This window comes from Pseudomicrostroma glucosiphilum (assembly GCF_003144135.1).
Source record: "Pseudomicrostroma glucosiphilum strain MCA 4718 unplaced genomic scaffold BCV69scaffold_17, whole genome shotgun sequence".
NCBI classification, from domain to species: domain Eukaryota; kingdom Fungi; phylum Basidiomycota; class Exobasidiomycetes; order Microstromatales; family Microstromataceae; genus Microstroma; species Microstroma glucosiphilum.
In genome coordinates this window covers 245085-263198 of record NW_020289929.1, presented here as the reverse complement: position 1 = coordinate 263198, position 18114 = coordinate 245085, and the positions used below count along the sequence as shown (strand labels likewise).

The 18114-nt window shown below is 56.4% G+C and overlaps 9 protein-coding genes across 9 annotated transcripts; 4 read left to right on the top strand and 5 right to left on the bottom strand.

Annotated features, from left to right (window-relative positions):
• Positions 1-67: 67 nt before the first annotated feature.
• On the top strand, positions 68-2329 carry BCV69DRAFT_263731 (general substrate transporter). Its single transcript, XM_025490740.1, has 3 exons — positions 68-282; positions 384-647; positions 732-2329. The coding sequence occupies exons 1-3, from the start codon at positions 233-235 to the stop codon at positions 2014-2016; spliced, it is 1599 nt and encodes a 532-aa protein (XP_025345453.1). The 5' UTR covers positions 68-232; the 3' UTR covers positions 2017-2329.
• Positions 2097-2691, top strand: BCV69DRAFT_80845 (hypothetical protein). The gene has a single exon (XM_025495551.1). The coding sequence runs from the start codon at positions 2178-2180 to the stop codon at positions 2508-2510; it is 333 nt and encodes a 110-aa protein (XP_025345452.1). The 5' UTR covers positions 2097-2177; the 3' UTR covers positions 2511-2691.
• Positions 2692-5121, bottom strand: BCV69DRAFT_80844 (hypothetical protein). Its single transcript, XM_025495550.1, has 2 exons — positions 4520-5121; positions 2692-4425 (listed from the first exon to the last, which is right to left on the bottom strand). The coding sequence occupies exons 1-2, from the start codon at positions 5002-5004 to the stop codon at positions 2874-2876; spliced, it is 2037 nt and encodes a 678-aa protein (XP_025345451.1). The 5' UTR covers positions 5005-5121; the 3' UTR covers positions 2692-2873.
• A 2248-nt stretch (positions 5122-7369) lies between these two features.
• BCV69DRAFT_301426 (concanavalin A-like lectin/glucanase) lies at positions 7370-9597 on the bottom strand (the record flags this gene model as incomplete). Its single annotated transcript, XM_025494560.1, has 2 exons — positions 7370-9283; positions 9391-9597. The coding sequence occupies 2 exons, from the start codon at positions 9595-9597 to the stop codon at positions 7370-7372; spliced, it is 2121 nt and encodes a 706-aa protein (XP_025345450.1).
• Positions 9598-10764: 1167 nt separating this feature from the next.
• BCV69DRAFT_263724 (Dolichyl-diphosphooligosaccharide-protein glycosyltransferase 48kDa subunit) lies at positions 10765-12684 on the bottom strand. The gene is made up of 2 exons (XM_025490739.1): positions 11756-12684; positions 10765-11675 (listed from the first exon to the last, which is right to left on the bottom strand). The coding sequence occupies exons 1-2, from the start codon at positions 12613-12615 to the stop codon at positions 11021-11023; spliced, it is 1515 nt and encodes a 504-aa protein (XP_025345449.1). The 5' UTR covers positions 12616-12684; the 3' UTR covers positions 10765-11020.
• A 198-nt stretch (positions 12685-12882) lies between these two features.
• BCV69DRAFT_301424 (hypothetical protein) lies at positions 12883-13537 on the top strand (the record flags this gene model as incomplete). The annotated part of the gene is made up of 4 exons (XM_025494559.1): positions 12883-12927; positions 13165-13222; positions 13325-13408; positions 13491-13537. The coding sequence occupies 4 exons, from the start codon at positions 12883-12885 to the stop codon at positions 13535-13537; spliced, it is 234 nt and encodes a 77-aa protein (XP_025345448.1).
• Positions 13538-14071: 534 nt separating this feature from the next.
• On the bottom strand, positions 14072-15326 carry BCV69DRAFT_285254 (uridylate kinase). Its single transcript, XM_025493329.1, has 2 exons — positions 14781-15326; positions 14072-14692 (listed from the first exon to the last, which is right to left on the bottom strand). The coding sequence occupies exons 1-2, from the start codon at positions 14962-14964 to the stop codon at positions 14193-14195; spliced, it is 684 nt and encodes a 227-aa protein (XP_025345447.1). The 5' UTR covers positions 14965-15326; the 3' UTR covers positions 14072-14192.
• BCV69DRAFT_285253 (hypothetical protein) lies at positions 14679-15478 on the bottom strand. Its single transcript, XM_025493328.1, has one exon. The coding sequence runs from the start codon at positions 15235-15237 to the stop codon at positions 14989-14991; it is 249 nt and encodes an 82-aa protein (XP_025345446.1). The 5' UTR covers positions 15238-15478; the 3' UTR covers positions 14679-14988.
• Positions 15195-18012, top strand: BCV69DRAFT_80660 (hypothetical protein). Its single transcript, XM_025495549.1, has one exon. It carries the CDS (start codon positions 15426-15428, stop codon positions 17901-17903), a length of 2478 nt encoding a protein of 825 aa, XP_025345445.1. The 5' UTR covers positions 15195-15425; the 3' UTR covers positions 17904-18012.
• The last annotated feature ends 102 nt before the right edge of the window (positions 18013-18114 follow it).

Below are 18114 nucleotides of genomic sequence, written 5' to 3'. Positions count from 1 at the left end.
CGCCCCGTCACTTCTCCGCACATGGGGCGGGGCCCCATCCGACATGCCGAGCCAAGACCGTGCAAAGAGAGATCCACCTGTCCGTAAAGTAACGGAGACGAAGTATAAAGGGGGGTCCCGACGTCTCTAGGAAAGTGGCAAATTCTGTATCTTGCCAAGAGTACATCGTCCCTTTTCTCTTCTCTTGACCCATTCGCGAGCCTCCCCTCCTCTCACACTCCTCCCTCCCATCATGACCCTCCCACCCAAGGTGTATACCTTTCTGTGCGGCTGCTTCGCAGCGTGAGTAGGCTCCGTGCCCAGCAAGAAGCTGAAGGCTTGAGCTCAGACGAGTCGCACGTGGTTCCGAAACTGACACACTCGACCACTGCCTTTGACCACAGCCTCGGCTCCATCACCTATGGCTACGACTTGGGTGTCATTGCCGGTGTCATCGTTGCACCTGCCTTCTTGAACCGCATGGACAACCCATCGGCAGATTACACTGGTTTCATCGTCTCCTCTATGCTTCTTGGAGCCCTCTGCGGTTCTGTTCCCGCTGCGTTGGTAGCCGACAAGTTCTCAAGACGGGCGGCCATCCTTGCTTTTGCTATTGTTTTCCTCCTGGGAGGATCTCTGCAGACTGGTGCGATGAACCGTGGTATGATGTGAGTCCTCGGTCAAGCTGATGGAAGTGGCGAGACTCGTCGTGCAAATGTACTGATGCCACCGTGTTTCGACTTCCGCGACAGGCTCGCCGGGCGCTTCTTTGCCGGACTCGGCATAGGCGGACTGACCGTACTCGCTCCGTTATATCAAAGCGAGATCGCTCACCCCTCCATCCGTGGTCGGCTCACGACTCTGCAACAGTTCTTCTTGGGCATCGGTGCTCTTCTGGCTTCCTTTGTTGTGTACGGCTGTACTCGAAATTACCCAGGCACTGTCTTCGAGTGGCGCTTTCCCCTCGCGCTGCAGCTGTCGCCTGCCGTACCTCTTGCCGGTCTCATCTTCCTTTTCCCCGAATCACCACGATGGCTCGTGGCTCATGGAAGAGAAGATGATGCTCGCCGCTCTTTGGCCCGTCTGCATGCCTCGGGCGATGAGACCGACGTCTTTGTGGTCTCACAGCTGGCGGAGATCAAGGTAGCGGTACAGGAAGAGCGACGGCAAACTGCGAAGTGGTCCCGCTTCGTGACCGACAAGCAGGCCTTCCGCAAGGTGATGATTGGTATCATCCTCCAGTTCAGCGTGCAAATGACGGGTGTCTCAGCAATCCAGTACTTTGCACCTGCTATCTTCAAAGGATTCGGGTTTGGAACGGAGCAGACACTGTTGCTGCAGTCGATCAACTCCATCATCGCCATTATCGGCGAGATCAGCTGCATTGTCTTCGTTGATAGACTTGGCAGACGCCTACCACTCATCTGGTGTAATATGGCCGTTGGATCCACCTTCATCGTCGTCATCATCCTGCAGGCTTTGTTCCCACCCACAGACGCGGGTGTCTTCAACGTAGGTGCCGGAAGGACATTCGTCGCCATGACCTGGATCTTCAACTTCTTCTTCAGCGCTGGTATCGGCCCACTATCTTTCGCCATTCCTGTGGAGATTCTCAGCACTGATCTGCGAGCCAAAGGATCAGCACTGGCAGCCATGTCCTGCTGGATTTCCAACTTCATGATTGGTCAAATCACACCAAAGGCCCTCGCGACTTCTCAGTGGCGCTACTACCTCTTGTTTGCAATCTGTGGCTTCACAAACGCACTGACCTTCTGGGCCATCCTGCCCGAGACAAAGGGTCGCTCGCTAGAGGAGATGGACATGTACTTTGAAGAGACACCTTGGCTTGTGCTCGGCAAGACGGGAAAGATCAAGCAGAAAGACGCCGAAGACCGATTGCGACAGGGTATCGTTGCTGGTGGGGCGGCAGGTGGTGCACAGGGACAATGGGGCGACGAAGAGAGTGCAGGGGACCATGCTGGCGAGATCAAAAAGAGTGCTACCGGAGACGTCGGGGTCAACACCCTCGATGCGTGAAATGTTCTGCTAGCTGTTATATTCGTATGACCGAATCACGTTACATTCTACGAAAGGGCCAGCAGTAGTACATTGACTTTTCTATCATCAGTTGCACCCCGAGAAGAGAAAAGAAACCCCAAAGGACGAAAAGGAGAGAGAGAGAGAGAAGACGAGACAAGATGAGAGGAAGAGAGGAAGCTAGTCCGAGGCCCTCTCCTTCCCCTTCCTCGACCCGCTTCCCTCAGCCTGCCCACTACCACCTCCGACGCCAGCCGTTGATGACCCCTCGTCAAGCAGCCCCGCTGCTGACAATGCCTTGTAGTTCTCTCCGAGTGCAGCTACCAGTAATAGATGCTCAGCTAATCCCCAAGTTGAAGTCCCCACCCTTCGTGCTTACAGTCTCTGGCTCTGGCTCTGGTATCGCCAGGACTATTGAGCGTCCTTGGCAGACACTCTGGTGCTGCCCGGCGCTTTACACTTGTGGCCGAACAAGCCCAAGGAGCCGCTACTAAGAAGCTCTCCGACGAGCAGCAGTGTGAACTTGACCAGGGTGTCAGCCCGGAGGAGAGTCCTCTTCCTCCCATCTAGCACCGCCAGAGCACCCAGAATCCGATCAAGGTGCTTGCCTCGAGTGGTGACTGGCTGGAACAGGGCCAAGTCCGGTCGCTTGGTCAGTTTTGCATCCTTCTTGATGAAGAAGCGTAGTGTTGTCGCGTTGCCCTGCAAGAACAGCCTGTAAGCGTCGATGTTCTCCCTGCCTGCTCGCACTGCGTCTGGGACGGCGGGCATTGGCAGCGTCAAATTACTCGTCTCTTGGACCGCACCTCGGTTTGGCGCAATTACCACGATGCCTGCCGAAAGTTGTTTCCCCCACGTCATGCCAGTCGAGTATGTCCCCTTCGCATTGTCTCGAAGGTTCGACGAGTTTTCAACCAGAGAGCATCTTTTTGCAGACGCTTCTGCTCCTCATCGTCCTCGTTCCCATCCTCATCATCGTCCCTTTCCTCGCCCCCTTCCTCGTCCCCCATCTCATCCTCATCCTCTTCGTCCCCCGCGCTCTCCACCCTCTCCCCTGGACCGGAAGCCTCGCTCCACTCCTCGCGGAGTTGCCGAGCTACTCGATGTACTCTTTTACAGCCTGGGGAGGGACTGAGTGAGCAGAACCGTACCCATTCCGACTTGTTGCCCGTCGAAGTGTCCACGGCGCGGAGAACAGCGACCGTACCTTCCACCAGCTGCGTCTCGCAGTCGGTCACCCTTTGGAAAGGGAAACAGCCTGCTTCCGACTCGAATTGAAGCTCCAACAAGGACCCTCCTTGAGGTTTGAGCCCCAACTCCTGCCATATCGTAGACGGAATTGTCATCCGACTGTGATATGGCGTTGGCCAAGCCGCGACGATTCTATGGCCATAGCGGGTCTGATATACCTCAGTCTTGAGGATCGCAGAAGCATCTGCACTCTTGCCCTTGTCCTGTCGGAAGGCGAGCGCAATCTGGACTGCTACGAGAGCGTCGTTGATGGTCGACTTCCTTTTATACTTCTGCAAAAAGACTTTGAGACTACCGTAGCCGCGACCCACCAGAACGCGCTGCTTCTGAGCGTCTTGATACCACACATCGGTCCCAATCCTCTCCACAAAGACGCGGTGGCGCAACTGCACCTTTTCGTCTCGAACGTGCTCGGGTACGTAGCGCATACATTCGAAATTTTCCCCAATCCCGGTCTTCTCGTTTGCCCCGGCTACTGTGAACATGTCAGATCCAGCCCCGAATGTATTCTCCCATTCCTTGATATATCCTCGCTGCTCGACTTGGCAGGTACCGAAGGCGGCGATGTAGGCCGGCTCGAGCAGGCAGCACATGGTGTCTTTCAAGTCGGGACCCGGCTCTTCCTTGATTTCCTCTTCTCCGCAGGTCTTGAAGAGAGGAATATGGGCGTTGACGTACCAGAACTCCTCATGGGGGAGAGTCAGCAACGCGACGGCCGTGAACGTCGTTGCTTCCGGCGCGAGGCGTGCTACAGCAATCAGAGGCGGCTTGCGCTTGTACCTGTGCTCCCTCAATTGGTTGACGGTCTGACCCCACGCCATCAGACGATTATGTACATTCACATCGCTCTTCCCAACGTATAACGTCGGCGGGACAAGGCCTCCAACAATCTGAAGATACAAGCCCGGGCCGTGGTGGCCTTTGCCGCTTTGCGACTTCGGGTTGTTCTCAAGTACACTGGTGCCCCGAGTGAGGAATGCGCCGACCGCTTCGTCCGACATTTGACCGACCGCCAGCTCGGCGAGGACGAGAGAGGTGCAGGTGCCCCGGTGCTTTTTTGCAGCCCAGCACAGCCTTTGAGTGGGGAGGTTTCGGACAAAGTCAATCGCCTTGGCCAGATGCTGTATGCAGCACTTTCTATCGGCGCCTTCGTTGCTGCTGTTGTTCGTAGACAAGGGTGTGGTGAGCGCAGTCGTCCTGAGATCAGTAGGGATGCCATCGAGGTATAGTGGCACTGTCGATAGAGACTCACTCTGTCTTTTCTTCCAACCTCGTCTTCTTCAGAGCAGGAGCCTCCGCGGCATCCTCCCTGGCATTCCTCTTGCATCCTCCCGCGCTTCCCGGAGCCTTCGATCCCTCACCGTCCAGTCCACCGGAGCCACGAGCAGGACCAAGACCAGAAATGGAACCAGCACCCGGACCGGAGACAGATCCAGACGCAGAGCCGGAGCCAGAGGCAGAGGCAGAGCCAGAGGCAGAGGCAGAGGCAGAGGGGAGGCGGGTCGCAGAACCAGAGGCCCCGGGCGAGGCAGCTCCAAAGAAGGTCATGAGCCTTGGGGTACCCACCGCGTGCTTGGCAGCAATGTGCCTGCCCGCGGACCTCCGTTTGCCGAAGTCGGCTTCCTCCTTCCACCTCAGATCGAGAGGAGCAGGCTGGGCGGGAGGGGCGACGGGGATACGGGCAGGGGCAGGGGAGGCTGGTCGAGGATCGGCCTCGGGCATAGGAGAGGAATTCATCGCATCTGGCGCCTCTGCGACAGGTGATCAGGCCGTAAAGTCAAGACACTTTTCAGTCATGGCTGACAGTATGTTGTGTGTGGGTATTTGAGTGAGTCCAAAGCCGTGATAGGCGCAGCGCTGAAGCTCACGTGGCTTGAGGGTGCTCACGCAGCTAAAGACACCCGTCTATAGACACAGCAGCACAGGCGAATGCGTATGCAGAACCAGAGGCAGAGCTACTGCTCATGCCTGTATGACTTTTTCTCTTTTCGACGAGGTCTTGCAGAGCATTGCAGAGCGTGACACTTGGAGAAATGAGCTCGAAACGGCATTAGCACCCACATCATTGTGGCAGCACTGGTGTCGCAGCTTGCAGTGTGTCATGAGGCAAACCGTCTTTCAGAGCATGAGAAGCACGTTCCGAGAGATTGACCCTGTAGATTGACCCTCACGTCTCGCTTGTCGAGCAATGACATGATTGTTGCTTGTCTCGTGACAAGGTTGGAGGTACAAGATTGGAGGTACAAGATAGCAGCCGTTGACTTCCGTCTTGCTGCATTGTCTTCAGGTATTGCTTGTGGAGTGTCGTTCAGATCGATAGCAATCGCACTGGGTGTGCTTGAGTGATAGCTTTGCTTTCATCGCTGGCTGAAAGTCGCTTATGTTGCTCGGTCTTGACAGCACCTGATAGCGGTCCATCGAAATCAGAGGCAGTCGATGAGCTTGATCGTACGACGACTGGAGGAGATGGATCAGCAGCAGAGATGCCACGTCAAGTATAGTAGTCAATGTTCACTTGTCGTACGTCGCATTGCATTTGCAGCGGTGTGTTGGGCTGTGTAGACGGTGGTTTGTCAAGCGTTGTAGATGTTGGTGTGTCGACCTGCATTGGCGTAGGTGCTCTCGTCGACACCTGCTCTATATGCTCTACTGTATCTCAATTTCAGTAGTAGGGTGCGTAGTGGTAGCTTGAATGCAACAGTAGTGGCATTGCTGTATGTCGATCTTCGGCCAGGACCAGCTGAGCTGAGTACTGTGAGATCTCTTGCGCTATCGATAGTGCTGAGCTTCGATGTAGGCATCTTGCCTCTTGACCTTGCGTGAGAGTGTGGCGTGCTGGTGAGCTTCGATAGTGTACTCCGTGAGACAGTCTGTATTAGTCGTTGTGATGAGTAGTCCTACATTGAGAGTGTGAGGGCTTCTCAGAGTGTAGAGATCCATGTTGAGAGAGGTGAGGTATGTTGAGCAGGACCCCTTTCGATTGTGGTTCTTCCACCCATCCGTGGTCTGTTGAGAAGGGAAAGGGTCAGCCACCTGCTTGAATCTGTGCACCAATCGACAACGACAGGACAACATCACCCACAGGGCGCATACTGCTAAAAGACAGCGACGAAGACAGTTAGGGTAGTACTTGTAGCGGTGGTGGCGATGGCGATGGTGGCGATGGCGATGAAAGCGGTGGGGAACGTGACGGTAGAAAGTCAAAGAAGAGAGACGAACCACGTACGCATGCCTTACTCGGCACTCAGCCTTCAGCACAAAAGCACATGAGACAAAGGTACATGGGATAAAGGGGCAAGGGGTAAAGAACAATGCCTCCTTTTTTCTCAAAGCAAAGCAAAGCGGCATTAGACTAGGATACACTTGCACCCCGCTCACTACACCACACCCCACCCCACCACGCCACACCACACTACACCACATTCAGGACATCACATCACATCAGATCACGTCAGCACACCAGGGCGCAGCTCATCAGCTCATCAAGGCACGGCTCATCAGGGCGCAGCACAGTAGCAGCACAGCACCTCACATCACATCACATCACCCGCACAAGCCCTCACCCCTCACTCCTCACACGTGGTCCAATCCAATCCAATGTATGTAATGTAGAAATCCTATCACTGTATGCAGTGAACGAAGTGAGCTAGCTCATCGAGTCGAATCGAGTCGAGGTCGAGTGGCGATGTGTGTGTGTGTGTGTGGGAAAAGAGGAGAGAGAAAAGCCAAAGGGTGAAAGTTTGGGTAGGAGAAGGAGAAGAGGAGAGAGAGAGGGGGAGGTTGCGAGGTTACATTTAGCTTGTAGAGCAAGGGGAGAAGAAGAAGAAGAGTAGGAGGAAAGGAGAGGTAGAGAATGTTCCATTTTGAGAGAGAGAGAGAGAGAGAGAGAGAGAGAGAGAGAGAGAGAGAGAGAGAGAGAGAGAGAGAGAGAGAGAGAGAGAGAGCGTGTGTGTGTGTTGTTGCGGAGGAAGAGGAATGCAAGTGGTGCTTGTCCGGTGCTGTGGAGCCAGTAGAGAGGGCAGAGCGCACGACGACGCAGCGCTGTGAGTGCGCCCACTCCCGCTCCCGCTCTACGCCCGCCCGCCCGCTCTACACGTCCCCTCTATGCCCTGTTCCAATTCGACGCGACGCCAGAAGCACGGTAGACTGCCTTTGCCTTGTCGACCGTGGGGCTTCCAGGGTAGATGCTCAGCTCGGCATCACATCCATTGGGGTTGAGGCTGTTCCTCGGCCAGTACCCTCCATATCCACCCTCATCAGCCGTCCCACCCCAGAGTGTGAGGTTGGCATTGTTGTACGCCTCGGCATGACGCTCAATGTAGTCTGCCGTGGGGAAATCCGGAGGGTCACAACCCACATTCTCCTCGCCTGGCTTTTGGTACACCCGCACCCAGTCCACAGACATGGTGTTGGGCCAGGTGAGCTCGTCCCAATTGGGCGTTCCAAAGTTTTGCGAGATGCCCAAGTTGAAGATGATGTACATGGGCTCCATTGGGAAGCTCCTCCGCGAGATTTCCGAAATCGGATCAGGGTCATTGACGGAAGGGTAGATGTGCCAGGAGGGTGCGCCACCAGAGACGAAGCGGACGTAGCCATCCGTTCCAGGCTCGTACTCGAAACCGTACTCGGAAAAGGACCCGTCGCCGCCCTTTTCCACTGCATTTTGATCCGCTACAATCACACCAGACGTTGACTGCTGCGTAATCTCACCGGTATAGGTGTTGAACTCTCCCTTTTGGAAGAACTCGTACCCTAGCGTGGTGTTCTTCACCTGGTAGAGGTCGTTGAAAGGAGCCCACTGAGCGGACTGCGAGACTTCAATCTCGGTACCGGTAGACTGAGCCTCAAAGACGTCAATCTCGGGAGCAGAGCGACCGCGGCGAGTGCCATTGGAGTACAGAGGACCCGGATGATCGTCGTCGGGGCAAGTGCACGCCGACAGCCGCTGACCAGCGAGAAAGGACAGCGAATTGTAGTTGTGCTTCTTGTTGAAGCCCACTGCACCACCAATCTGGTCCGACGTGGGCGTGCCATTGACAAACGTCTGGTTCTGCAGAGTGCCCACATCGCACACGTCGTACGAATAAGGCCACGTACCCTCCAAGGTAGCACCATACCCGGCACGTCCAAGATTTCCCAGCGTCCAGAAAGCCGGCCATAGACCAGGCACATCAGCTGCTCCGGGCAGCCTGACAGAGGCGACGAGGTATCCGCCGGTGAAGCAGAACTTGTTCCAGCCCTGGAGCATGCCGCCGCGGAAGTTGAGGTTGTGCTCCTCGTGCTGGCTGAGAGTGATCTGAAGGGCTCCGTCGGCAGTGGTGACACCAGCAGGGTCGTACCACTCGTAGTTGTTCGTACCCCAGTAGTGCAGGTCAACGGCTTCCCAAAAAGGGTCGTCGCCGGGGTAAAAGGATCGGCCGTCGGTGTTAAACTCGTCGGAAAAGACGAGGTTCATGGTGCTGCCATCGACCATGGACGTCGTTGTGAGGGCGCTGGCGGGAGTGTCGGGATCGATGAGGCCAGTCCTCATGCCGGTGAAGGCCGCAATCTGACCCGAAGCATTGCTTCCACCGAGGTTGAAGCCACCCTTGGTAGTGTCGCCCGTGTTGGTAAAGGCAGTGATGATGGGATAGCCCGCAAAGAGGAGGAGGATACCGGCAATGAGGATGAAGAGGACTCCCATGTTGCACACGGCTCGTACGGGGAAGCCGCCCGCCAGCCACGATCCCCTGCCCTCGTCGCGGGGATCATGCAAGAAGTCGTCGGGTTCAGGCTGTCCGTCCTTTGTATCCCAAGAAAAGGGATTGGCAGCAATGGCGTACAAGTCTTTTCCACTTGGGCCATAGCTCTTCTTTGTGCCGTATTCTCCAGTGTCTGCCAGCGTTGTGCTGCCGATTGTGCCGTCCACTGGTCCGAGCATACCGTTCGTCGTGTTGCCCCGGGGGTTCAGCTTCTCACTCAAGGCGGGGATGCCAGTGGAGCGGCCGCTGGTAGAAGCTACGCGGTGAGTCGGACGCTACAGTGGAAGCCAATGGAGGGAGAAGAAGGTGCGGTGATTGTGAGCATGCATGATCGTATCCGCCCGCCCTCCGCGGCTACGACTTTCCCACTTCTGCTACTCACCCTGAGCGAGAACCTCCCACCTATACTCGAAGGGGAGTAAAAGCCATCCTGAGAATTGTCCGTGGTACTACCGCCATTGTTCAGCAGACGGTGTTCAGCGCCATACACCGAGGAAGAACCCGAGTGATCGGCGGGATGGTATCCGACACTCCCAGAGGGAAGATGGGTGTCGGACCCGATGATGGAGCCATTGGATGATCCCGACATGGTATGTGAGATGGATCGCAATGTGTGAGAAAGAAAGGTGTTACACTGAAGAGGCAGAGGCGCAGTCGCTATGGGGGCCGACCTAGTGAAAGTTGCACGGGAGTACTCCGGGTTGCCGATACGCCTAGGGAGAAGGTGCAAGTCAGGCCGAGGCGGGTCCAGAGGCGGGTCCAGGGATCTCCGCTACTTGCTGAGCGGTGATATCCGTAATACAAGACGTTTCTCTGTGGGTGCGGGGCGATCAGTTGCCCGATATGTACAGGAAGAGAGACGTCTAGTGAATCAGAGATGTGGAATGGGGGTTCGTGAAGTGCAAGTGCTGGCAGCGGTGTTCGCGTGTGCGTTTGCGCTGCACTCCAAGGGGGGGTTTCTTTTTCCCTAATCGAGCAAGGAGAGAGGTTCCGCAACGTGGGGGAGGGCTGTTGAGGCTGAAGGAGAAAGCGTCCAAGGTCGAGTGTGAGGTTGGTGATGGCGATGAAAGGATCGGGAGATTGCAAATGGGACGAGGGGGGCGAAAGGGTGAGGGAAAGATGAAAAGTGGCCGATAGTTGCTACGCGGTACGCTCCTCTGTCGGTCCGTCGGTCGTCGTCGTCGGCTGAGAGAATGTGTGCAAGTGCGATGAATGGCCACTGCCGCCCGCCTGCCCGCCTGCCCGCGCCTGGATCGTTTGTGTGGTGCCATTCCGCCGCCCTGCGCTCCTCCGCCGCACTTCCGCACACACGCACACACACAAGCACACAACGCACACCCAGTCGGGGATGAATTCTTCTCAAAAGGGCACACCACCCACCAAGGGAAAAGAAGGGCAGGAGCGAGGCGCGACGCAGCAGCCATGCCGGCCAAGTGGGCAGTGCGGCCACGGAGCGGGGGCGCAGGCGGGCAGCATGTGCTTGTGTGTGCGTGCTGTGCAGTGCGTGCATCTTGACGTGGATCCCGGCTGCCCGGCTGTACTGCCTTGCCACCCACCCCTTTGCACTCAGACGCCGAAAGACACTTCGGTCGTTGGAAGCGAGACGTGTCCATCTCTCCCTTTCAGCCTCGGGAGACCCTCTTTTTAGCAATGGCAGTCCATTGGCAAAGCTTCCCTCTCTTGTCGGACCACGTGGACGACCCGCCGATCACAGAACACACTCGCAGAGAGGTAGGCCCTGCGAGAGCTGCGAGAGCTTCTCCGTCTTCTCTTCCAATCTCGGCATCCTCGGTCGAGTCGACCAAAATAGCATGCGGGGGGGGATCGTGGACAAGAGGAGGTAGGGTGGAACCACACTTGGCGACACAAGAGATCCTTTTACGGAATTTCAATTTCTACTCTTGCCCACTCGTCCGCACTCATGTTACGCCGCCTCTCCCAGGCCTGAGCAAGGTCTGCGTGTCACTGCAATCTCTATGTACACATCACAAGTCGCACCACTCCACCTCCAGCTATAGCGTCTTCTCCTTCTTCACACCCGCGCCATTCTTCTCCCCCGCCAGAATCCAAAGGGCGACGAAGAGCAAGAAGCTCGCAATCGTCGAGAAGCTGCCCAAGGCATAAGGCCAAGATGCCGGCAGGAAGCGCGGGTTTTCATCGTGATTGAAGGCTCGAATGGGAGCTACGTCCCTCGTCTTGATGAAGCTCCATCCAGGGCGAGACCAGAAAGTCGAGAAGGTGTACACTCCCAGACGGTCTGGCAGCTGGAAGGAAGTCGAGTAGCGTGTAGTCGAGTTGCTCACCGGCGGCGAGAGATCAAATGAAGATGGGCTAGAGGCGGGGGAGGAGGGCAGCTCTGGCGCCAGCCACGAAGTGATAAAGGGGTCAATCATGCTCAGGGACACTTGCAAGTCCAGATCCGCCGGTGCTGGTTCCCAACCTCGAGGAGTGTGCTGTGAAATGTCCAATGAGTACGTCACCGTATCACTGATCCTGTACATGATGGCCGAACCGCCCTCTGCGGGCTCCTCGTAAGTTTCTCTGATGTCCGTCGCCCCCTTCCTGGCACGGTAATGGCTGCGCTTCTCCACCTTGAGCACACCATGCTCCTGGAAGGTCCATGAGGTGACGTCTTGTAAGAAGGCGGCGTTGAGGGTGGACGAGTAGCTGGGAAGAATACATGGCGGGAGGCAGCCATGTCAGAATCCATCTATGGCTTCCTTACCTCGTCTCTCATCTGAACTCACCTCTTGCCGGAAGAACTCTTCAGGTCCTTGGCGCTCAGTGACGAATCACTGAACAGCTCCGCAGATCCGATGAAAGTCACCCTCGTGTTCTCCTTGCTCTGGAAAGCGCTCGCAATTGCCGCATCCTCGTCTGTTCCCAGGAAGCCAACCTCGCCCTCGTCCTTGGTAGCTGTGTAAGACGTAGTCGAGGGGCCAACGAGGGGAAAGGCGAGCGGGTTGGGTCCAAGGCGATGCGGAGAGGCTGATCCTACCAGCAGGGGCTGAGAGCTGGAGGCTTGCAATGTCTCGGCCGAAAAAATGACATTGTTGGCAGCCAGGCCACCACTTCCTCCCTCACCGCCGCCGAGGAGGACAGAAGAGTGGTCCCCCTTGGCAGTACTGTACTGGAAGTGGTCCACCAGCTTCTGTCCACTGCCAGCAAGCTCAAGGGAGAACTCTCGCGCCAAGTCTTGCAGCCAATCTGGCCTATCGGAGCCATAGCCAAACAGAACATTCCCCCCTTGTCTGACAAAGGAGACGAGAGCTTGCGGGGTGAGGTCCGCGGAAGGGGTGGAAGAGGCAGATGAAGGGAAGAAGACCAGGTGGTCGTACTGCCTCTCGTCAAAGGCAGTCAATGCCACATCGCTACCCCCTGCCTTCTCCTCCCTGTAGGTAAGCTGGAAGCCTCGATTCGAGAGGTCGGACAAGAAGGACGAGTAGGTAGACTGCTGCGACTTTGATGGGAGGATGACGAGGACTCTCTGACCCGTCGCGGAGAGTGCAGAGGCCAATGGCGTGAGCAGGGCGAACGCGAAAGCAGCGGCGAGGCTGGCGAGCGTTGCCAACGATGTCCGACTGTTCCGGGAGCGTGTGACGAGCATCTCGAAAGCTGAGTGCTATGAGTGCGTAGATGGCAAGCAGTAGCAGGAGGAACAGTCGCGGTGACGAGGAGTCGAGAAGAAGCGCCTTGGCCCACGCACGGGCTGGCAGTCGGCACACAGGCACGACCACACGCACAGGGCCTTGCGCGCGCCCGCCCGTCGCTCCAGGGCGGGGCACACTGGTAGTGGAATCGACAATCGTACAGGCAGGGCTCTTTCCGCCGTCTGTCTTGATCTCCATCAATCCTCACTCGTAGCATACCCAGCATGGCCGCCATCTTCAGTCCCTTTAGAAATACCTACAAGTACCTGGTGAGTAGAGATGGGAGCTTGACGGGCGGAAGGAGTGTCGAGAGTGGGCGAGAGCCGCTACGAAGAAACAAGGCAAGATGCAGCTCTCGCAATCACCTGGAGCTTTCTCAAGCTCACAAGCTCGCTGCGGGTTTAGGAAGGCTCCCTCTGCCTCGCGGGAGGTCTTGGTGTATGTGTATGAAAGAGCTGGTCCCTGACCGTTCCCTCTGCCTGCTCTGCTCCCCTATCGCCTCGTAGCAAAGGTCCGCCCACGAGCAACCAGTCGTATTCTTTTCCCTACTCATCGGCTGTACTGGTGAGTCACTTGCGAGCTAGCGCTCATGAAAGATGTGTACAGTCTTTCTGACAGCTGCTCAGACCCACTCTGCAATCTCTGCCTTGCTACATTTCCTCGCAGGTCCTCTGTTGGTGGTGACGATTCCCCCTATCAGGAGGTCAATGGGATGGAAGCCAGCAGAGAAGGTGCCCACGAGCTTTCCAGGTAAGTCTTGGATGCCTTTGTGCAGTCTCAATACCGCAGAGGAAGAACTGACCGCCGTAAATACCTTACTCGACACTCACAGTACCGAACAGGGCAAGGGAAGAGCTGTCAGGGTATGATGATGAATGAGGGACAAGAGGTGGTGAGACGATTGAGGTGGAGCTACAAGCTTGTCTTGCCTCGACGAATCTTATAACATGAAACCAGCCGACAATCCCTTCATACGACTGGCTAGCCTGGACCCCGGAAGACAGGGAAGGACGGAGATGGGCAGAGAGGACAGCGCTGGAGGATCCTACAAATGGAGAGAAATGGACGCAGTGTCTATTTGAAACCCCTTCACGAGGCTGGTAGCGGTAGAGACGTAGTCATGGCTGCTACGTTACGCAAATGGGAGATCATCCTGCCACATCGAAGGTAGCTTTGGAGGTCTCTGCGGCCCCTCCCCAGGCGACGGCGATTGCAATTCTTCGGTCTTGCCATGCCAAGTTGACCTTTCACCGTGTCCGACCAGCGCTCCAGTCGTGAATTCCACCCAGAGGGGCCGACTACTGGAGGAAAGCCACGATCCTCGTGCGGTCCGTACGACGCTCTAGCTGATCTCCTTTCGCTCTCGCAGTCCGGCTTGCCTCGTTCAGCACTACAATGAGCCCAGGACGCTATGTCATGCTCCCTCAGCGTAATCCCTCAGAGGGTCCACACTCGCTGCGCTTGATGATGGTTTTCGTATTCACACTGTTCACTTCTGTCTACGGACAGGGACAAGCAAACGACATCGGTCCGACTACGACTCGCTGGTAGGCCGCAGACCCTTCTCCCTCAGAGCCTCTTGAATCTTCTTCTCCACCTCTTCCACCGGCTTCAGGGAATCTACCTCTACCACTTTGTCCTGCTCCCTATAGTACTCAACTACAGGCATGGACGTCTCCACAAAAGTCTGGAAACGCTTCTTGATCGACTCGACATTGTCGTCTGCCCGTCCGGAAGTCTCTCCCCTCTTCATTAGACGCTGCAGCATCACCTCCTCCGTGCACTGCAAAAACAGTGTGAATTGAGAAGGGCAGACTTTAGAGTCGAAGAGTTGGGCTTGATCCATCTTGCGCGGGAATCCATCCACGAGGACTCGGCCGGAGCCAGAGGGGCCCAGGTTGTCTTGAATGGCATTCTGCAGCAGGGCAATCGTCACCTCTTGCGGGACAATTTGACCCTCGCGAATGTAGCTGGCGATGAGCTCTCCGTATTGAGAGCCTTCGCGGTTCTGTTCCGCTCGGAGCAGATCACCAGCTGGATAGAGCGAAGTGAATCAGGATAGGAGTCAGCAATGCAACCTCTTTGTACTGCTGATGTCCAGGTGCCCATCAGGTAGACTCACCACTGAGATGCACCAAACCCCAGTGCTCTACTAGCCTGGCACACTGTGTGCCCTTGCCACTACCAGGTCCACCCAGCACGAAAATGACCTTGACCTTGGCGGGGTCAAACAATGGGCCTTGCCTCTCCTGCAGCTCCTTGGCGGCATCAGGTGCGGCTCCCTGGCTTTTCTCAACGGCGGGCATGGTGCTAAAGACAAGTCTCGCTGTTTACTGCTTCTGGTACTGTTGCTGGTACTGTTGTTGCTGCTGCTGTTGCTGCAGTTCCTCGTCGCGATGCCTTGGCGGGATGAGTGGATTCTCAAAGGGTCTACGCTTTTCGGAAAGTGGAGCTCTCTTTGCCTCTTGATCGCGCTTGTTGGCGACGTAGTAAAATCCGGCAGAAGAGATGGCAGCGATGATGATGAAACCGATTGGACTGGGGCGATTGGAAGAAGGTGGACGAGGAGAGTAGGACATCAACAACACTAAGACGTTGTGAGGACGGAGATGACGAAGAGGTCCAGGGGCGAGTTACAGCCATAGGCGTCGTCTGTGCGGAGCGACGCGCGCGGAACGGAAGGAAAGACGACCAGAACTTGAGACACTTCTTCCGAAGGACTACTGTAGCATCCTGCCATCACTTCCATACTAGCCAGTACACGATCATGGCATCGGCGACAGCGTCGACTTCGTCAGCAGTGGCGGCAGCTACTGGACCCGCAACATCGATGAAGATCCTCACCATCGGTCCGCCGCATGGTCAGGTCGCCAGCTTGATCTCCAAAGCCTCAGCCATTGAGTCAAAGCACGGGCCCTTTGACGCGCTCTTTGTGGTAGGCGACTTCTTCCAGTCCTTCGATTCCATCAATGCCGAAGAACAAGCTCTGCTGGACGGCACAAGCAAGCTACCGATCCGAACGCTGATATGTCAGGCGCGGAGACGACCTCCGCCCGAGGTCAGGGATCGAATCGCCTCCATGCAGCGTGTCATGGCGAAGCGGAAGCAGGATGAAGATCAGAAGCCGATCAAATTGGCGGACAACCTCTTCTGGCTTGGCAAAGATCAGGTCACCTGGATCTCAAAGGACGTCAGCAAAGATGAGGAGACTGGTGACGTGGGGGGAGATGCAATCGTCGACGAGGAGCAAAAAGGCCTCAGAGTGGCCATCTGTGGTGGAAAGTGGGACGCAGCCAAATGGGCTGCAGAGATCCAAGGCAGAGTCGATGGAGTGGATGGCATTGCACGGGAGGACCCTTCTTCATCATCCGAAATTCAAGAAGACAATTCAGACTTCCTACTGCCATCCAGCCTGGAGAGACTCTATCAACATCGAGCCTTCCAAGCCAAACCTCTCGTACCAGCCTCAGCTCAGGCAGGTACGGCTCAGGCGGAGCCCCAGACACTTGCAGCAGCTCGGGCAAAGATGCAGGCCGAACAGGCAGGGAGCTCCAATTCAACGATTCCAAATGAGCCCTCGATAGATTTACTGCTCTTGCCTACATGGCCAGCTGGAGTCTCGCTCTTCTCTAAGGCCTTTCCTCCCGCAGGGGTGCCGGAGGAGGCTCGAATGTGGGGTCTGCCGCCAGTGGCCGAAGTGATGCGGAGAGCGAAGCCGAGATACGGCTTTGCCATTGCGCCAGAGACGGACAAGAATGCAGAACAGGTGGCCTCAAAGGATGCATCAGATGCAACAGCGAAGCCTGATTGGCAAGATACCGGCGTATATTGGGAGAGAGAGCCCTACTCCTCTGCCACAGATGCTCGGCCTGCTCAGAGAGGGGGCTCAGGCGCGAATGCGGTACCAGTCAAAAGCTCGACTCGTACGACGAGGTTCATCTCCTTGGCCAACTTCGCTAATGCAAAGAAGGTTCGTTGGTTCGTAGCATTGAACCTACCTGTAGGCGCTGCCGCCAATGCTCCGCCCGCTCAGCCCGCGAAGGGCATCACCCAAAGTCCCTTTGGAGGTGACCTTCGAGCTTTGCCTACCAGTGTGACCAACGACAATGCTGAGAAGAAGAGAAAAGTAGACGAAGCGGTTTCGGAGGGTGATGGTCTGCAGAGCAACGTCAATTTCCGATGGCAGCAGGGTGGACAGAAGAAGCAGCGCCGAGCAGAGGGAGCTCCCCGAGATGACGGCGCCCCGCCTCCGGAAGGCTACGTCTGTGTGGTGTGTGGTTCAAAGGAGCACTATGTCCGGCTCTGCCCTCACAAGCAACAACAGCAGCAACAGCAGCAACAGCGTAAGGATGCTCGCAACAAGAGCGGCGCCGTCAACCTTGGTCTACCCAACCGTCCGGAGGGTGCAGAGGAGGCGCTAGGACCGATGCATCGACGTGAGCCGGTACAAATGGTGGGACCGAAGGACTGCTGGTTTTGTCTCTCAAATGAAGGCTGCGCAAAGCATCTCGTAGTCGCCATCGGAGAAGAGTCCTACCTAGCTCTGCCCAAAGGCCAGCTACCACCTTCCTCCTCCGAAGCCTCACCAGTCCCAGGAGGCGGACACGTCCTCATCATCCCTATCTCGCATGTGCCGAGCGTACAGTCCCTGGACGATGCAGCCGCCAAGGAACGACTGGCAGAGGAGATCGAGCGATACCTACATGCTTTGAGCCAGTGCTACGAGGCGCATGGCTGTATCCTAGTAGCCTGGTCGATTGTCAAGCTCAGCAACACCAGAGCGGGACACATGCAGGTACAGGTCGTGCCAGTTCCTCAGGCCAGGATCCTTGCAGCTGGAGGAGACGCCCAGGACTTCGAGACGTACCTCCGCTCGGAAGCTACCAAGCGGGGCTACAAGCTAGAGGAAGTGACAGACGGCCCAGCCGCCAAGCGTGTCGGATCAGCGGGAGCGGACACCGAGTATTTCCAGCTGCAGATCTTCCCAACTTCCAACCTCGCACAGCGCATCGTATACAATCTTGACCTCAAGAGTACCCCAGCGAACAGGGGCATACGATTCGACTATCAATTCCCACGCATCGTGCTTGCCTCTTATCTGGGCGTCCCAGACCGGGCAGATTGGCGCAAGTGCGCTCGCAGCGAAAAGGTCGAAGAGGTGGAGACGAGGACGTTCAGAGATGCATTTGCAGAATGGATGCCGAGCTTCGGAGACGACGAGGATGACAGTGATGACGACGAGTAAGAGCCAAGGATCGAAGCGGGCCGGAAGCTGTAATTAGAGGAGGCGTCGCCAGCCGGGCCCGACAACGAGGGAGAAAGCTTTGGATGAGAAAAAGGATGACTTGATTGCGGATGTGATGAAGACTATGTGTACAATGTAGTAAAGAAATGAAGTTTGCGCCTGCGAAGGTGGTTTCCTTGCCCTTCTCCGAATATGTCCTCATCTTGTCCTT

Coding starts and splice junctions, on each gene's coding strand:
- BCV69DRAFT_263724 (XM_025490739.1), bottom strand. CDS start 12,615: ATGCTCGTCACACGCTCCCGGAACAGTCGGACATCGTTGGCAACGCTC. Junction 11,676..11,755: donor AAGAGTTCTTCCGGCAAGAG/GTGAGTTCAGAT, acceptor TATTCTTCCCAG/CTACTCGTCCACCCTCAACG.
- BCV69DRAFT_80844 (XM_025495550.1), bottom strand. CDS start 5,004: ATGAATTCCTCTCCTATGCCCGAGGCCGATCCTCGACCAGCCTCCCCT. Junction 4,426..4,519: donor AGGTTGGAAGAAAAGACAGA/GTGAGTCTCTAT, acceptor TACGAACAACAG/CAGCAACGAAGGCGCCGATA.
- BCV69DRAFT_80845 (XM_025495551.1), top strand. CDS start 2,178: ATGAGAGGAAGAGAGGAAGCTAGTCCGAGGCCCTCTCCTTCCCCTTCC.
- BCV69DRAFT_285253 (XM_025493328.1), bottom strand. CDS start 15,237: ATGTCCTACTCTCCTCGTCCACCTTCTTCCAATCGCCCCAGTCCAATC.
- BCV69DRAFT_285254 (XM_025493329.1), bottom strand. CDS start 14,964: ATGCCCGCCGTTGAGAAAAGCCAGGGAGCCGCACCTGATGCCGCCAAG. Junction 14,693..14,780: donor GGGTTTGGTGCATCTCAGTG/GTGAGTCTACCT, acceptor CGCTCTATCCAG/CTGGTGATCTGCTCCGAGCG.
- BCV69DRAFT_263731 (XM_025490740.1), top strand. CDS start 233: ATGACCCTCCCACCCAAGGTGTATACCTTTCTGTGCGGCTGCTTCGCA. Junction 283..383: donor CTGTGCGGCTGCTTCGCAGC/GTGAGTAGGCTC, acceptor CTTTGACCACAG/CCTCGGCTCCATCACCTATG. Junction 648..731: donor GCGATGAACCGTGGTATGAT/GTGAGTCCTCGG, acceptor CTTCCGCGACAG/GCTCGCCGGGCGCTTCTTTG.
- BCV69DRAFT_80660 (XM_025495549.1), top strand. CDS start 15,426: ATGGCATCGGCGACAGCGTCGACTTCGTCAGCAGTGGCGGCAGCTACT.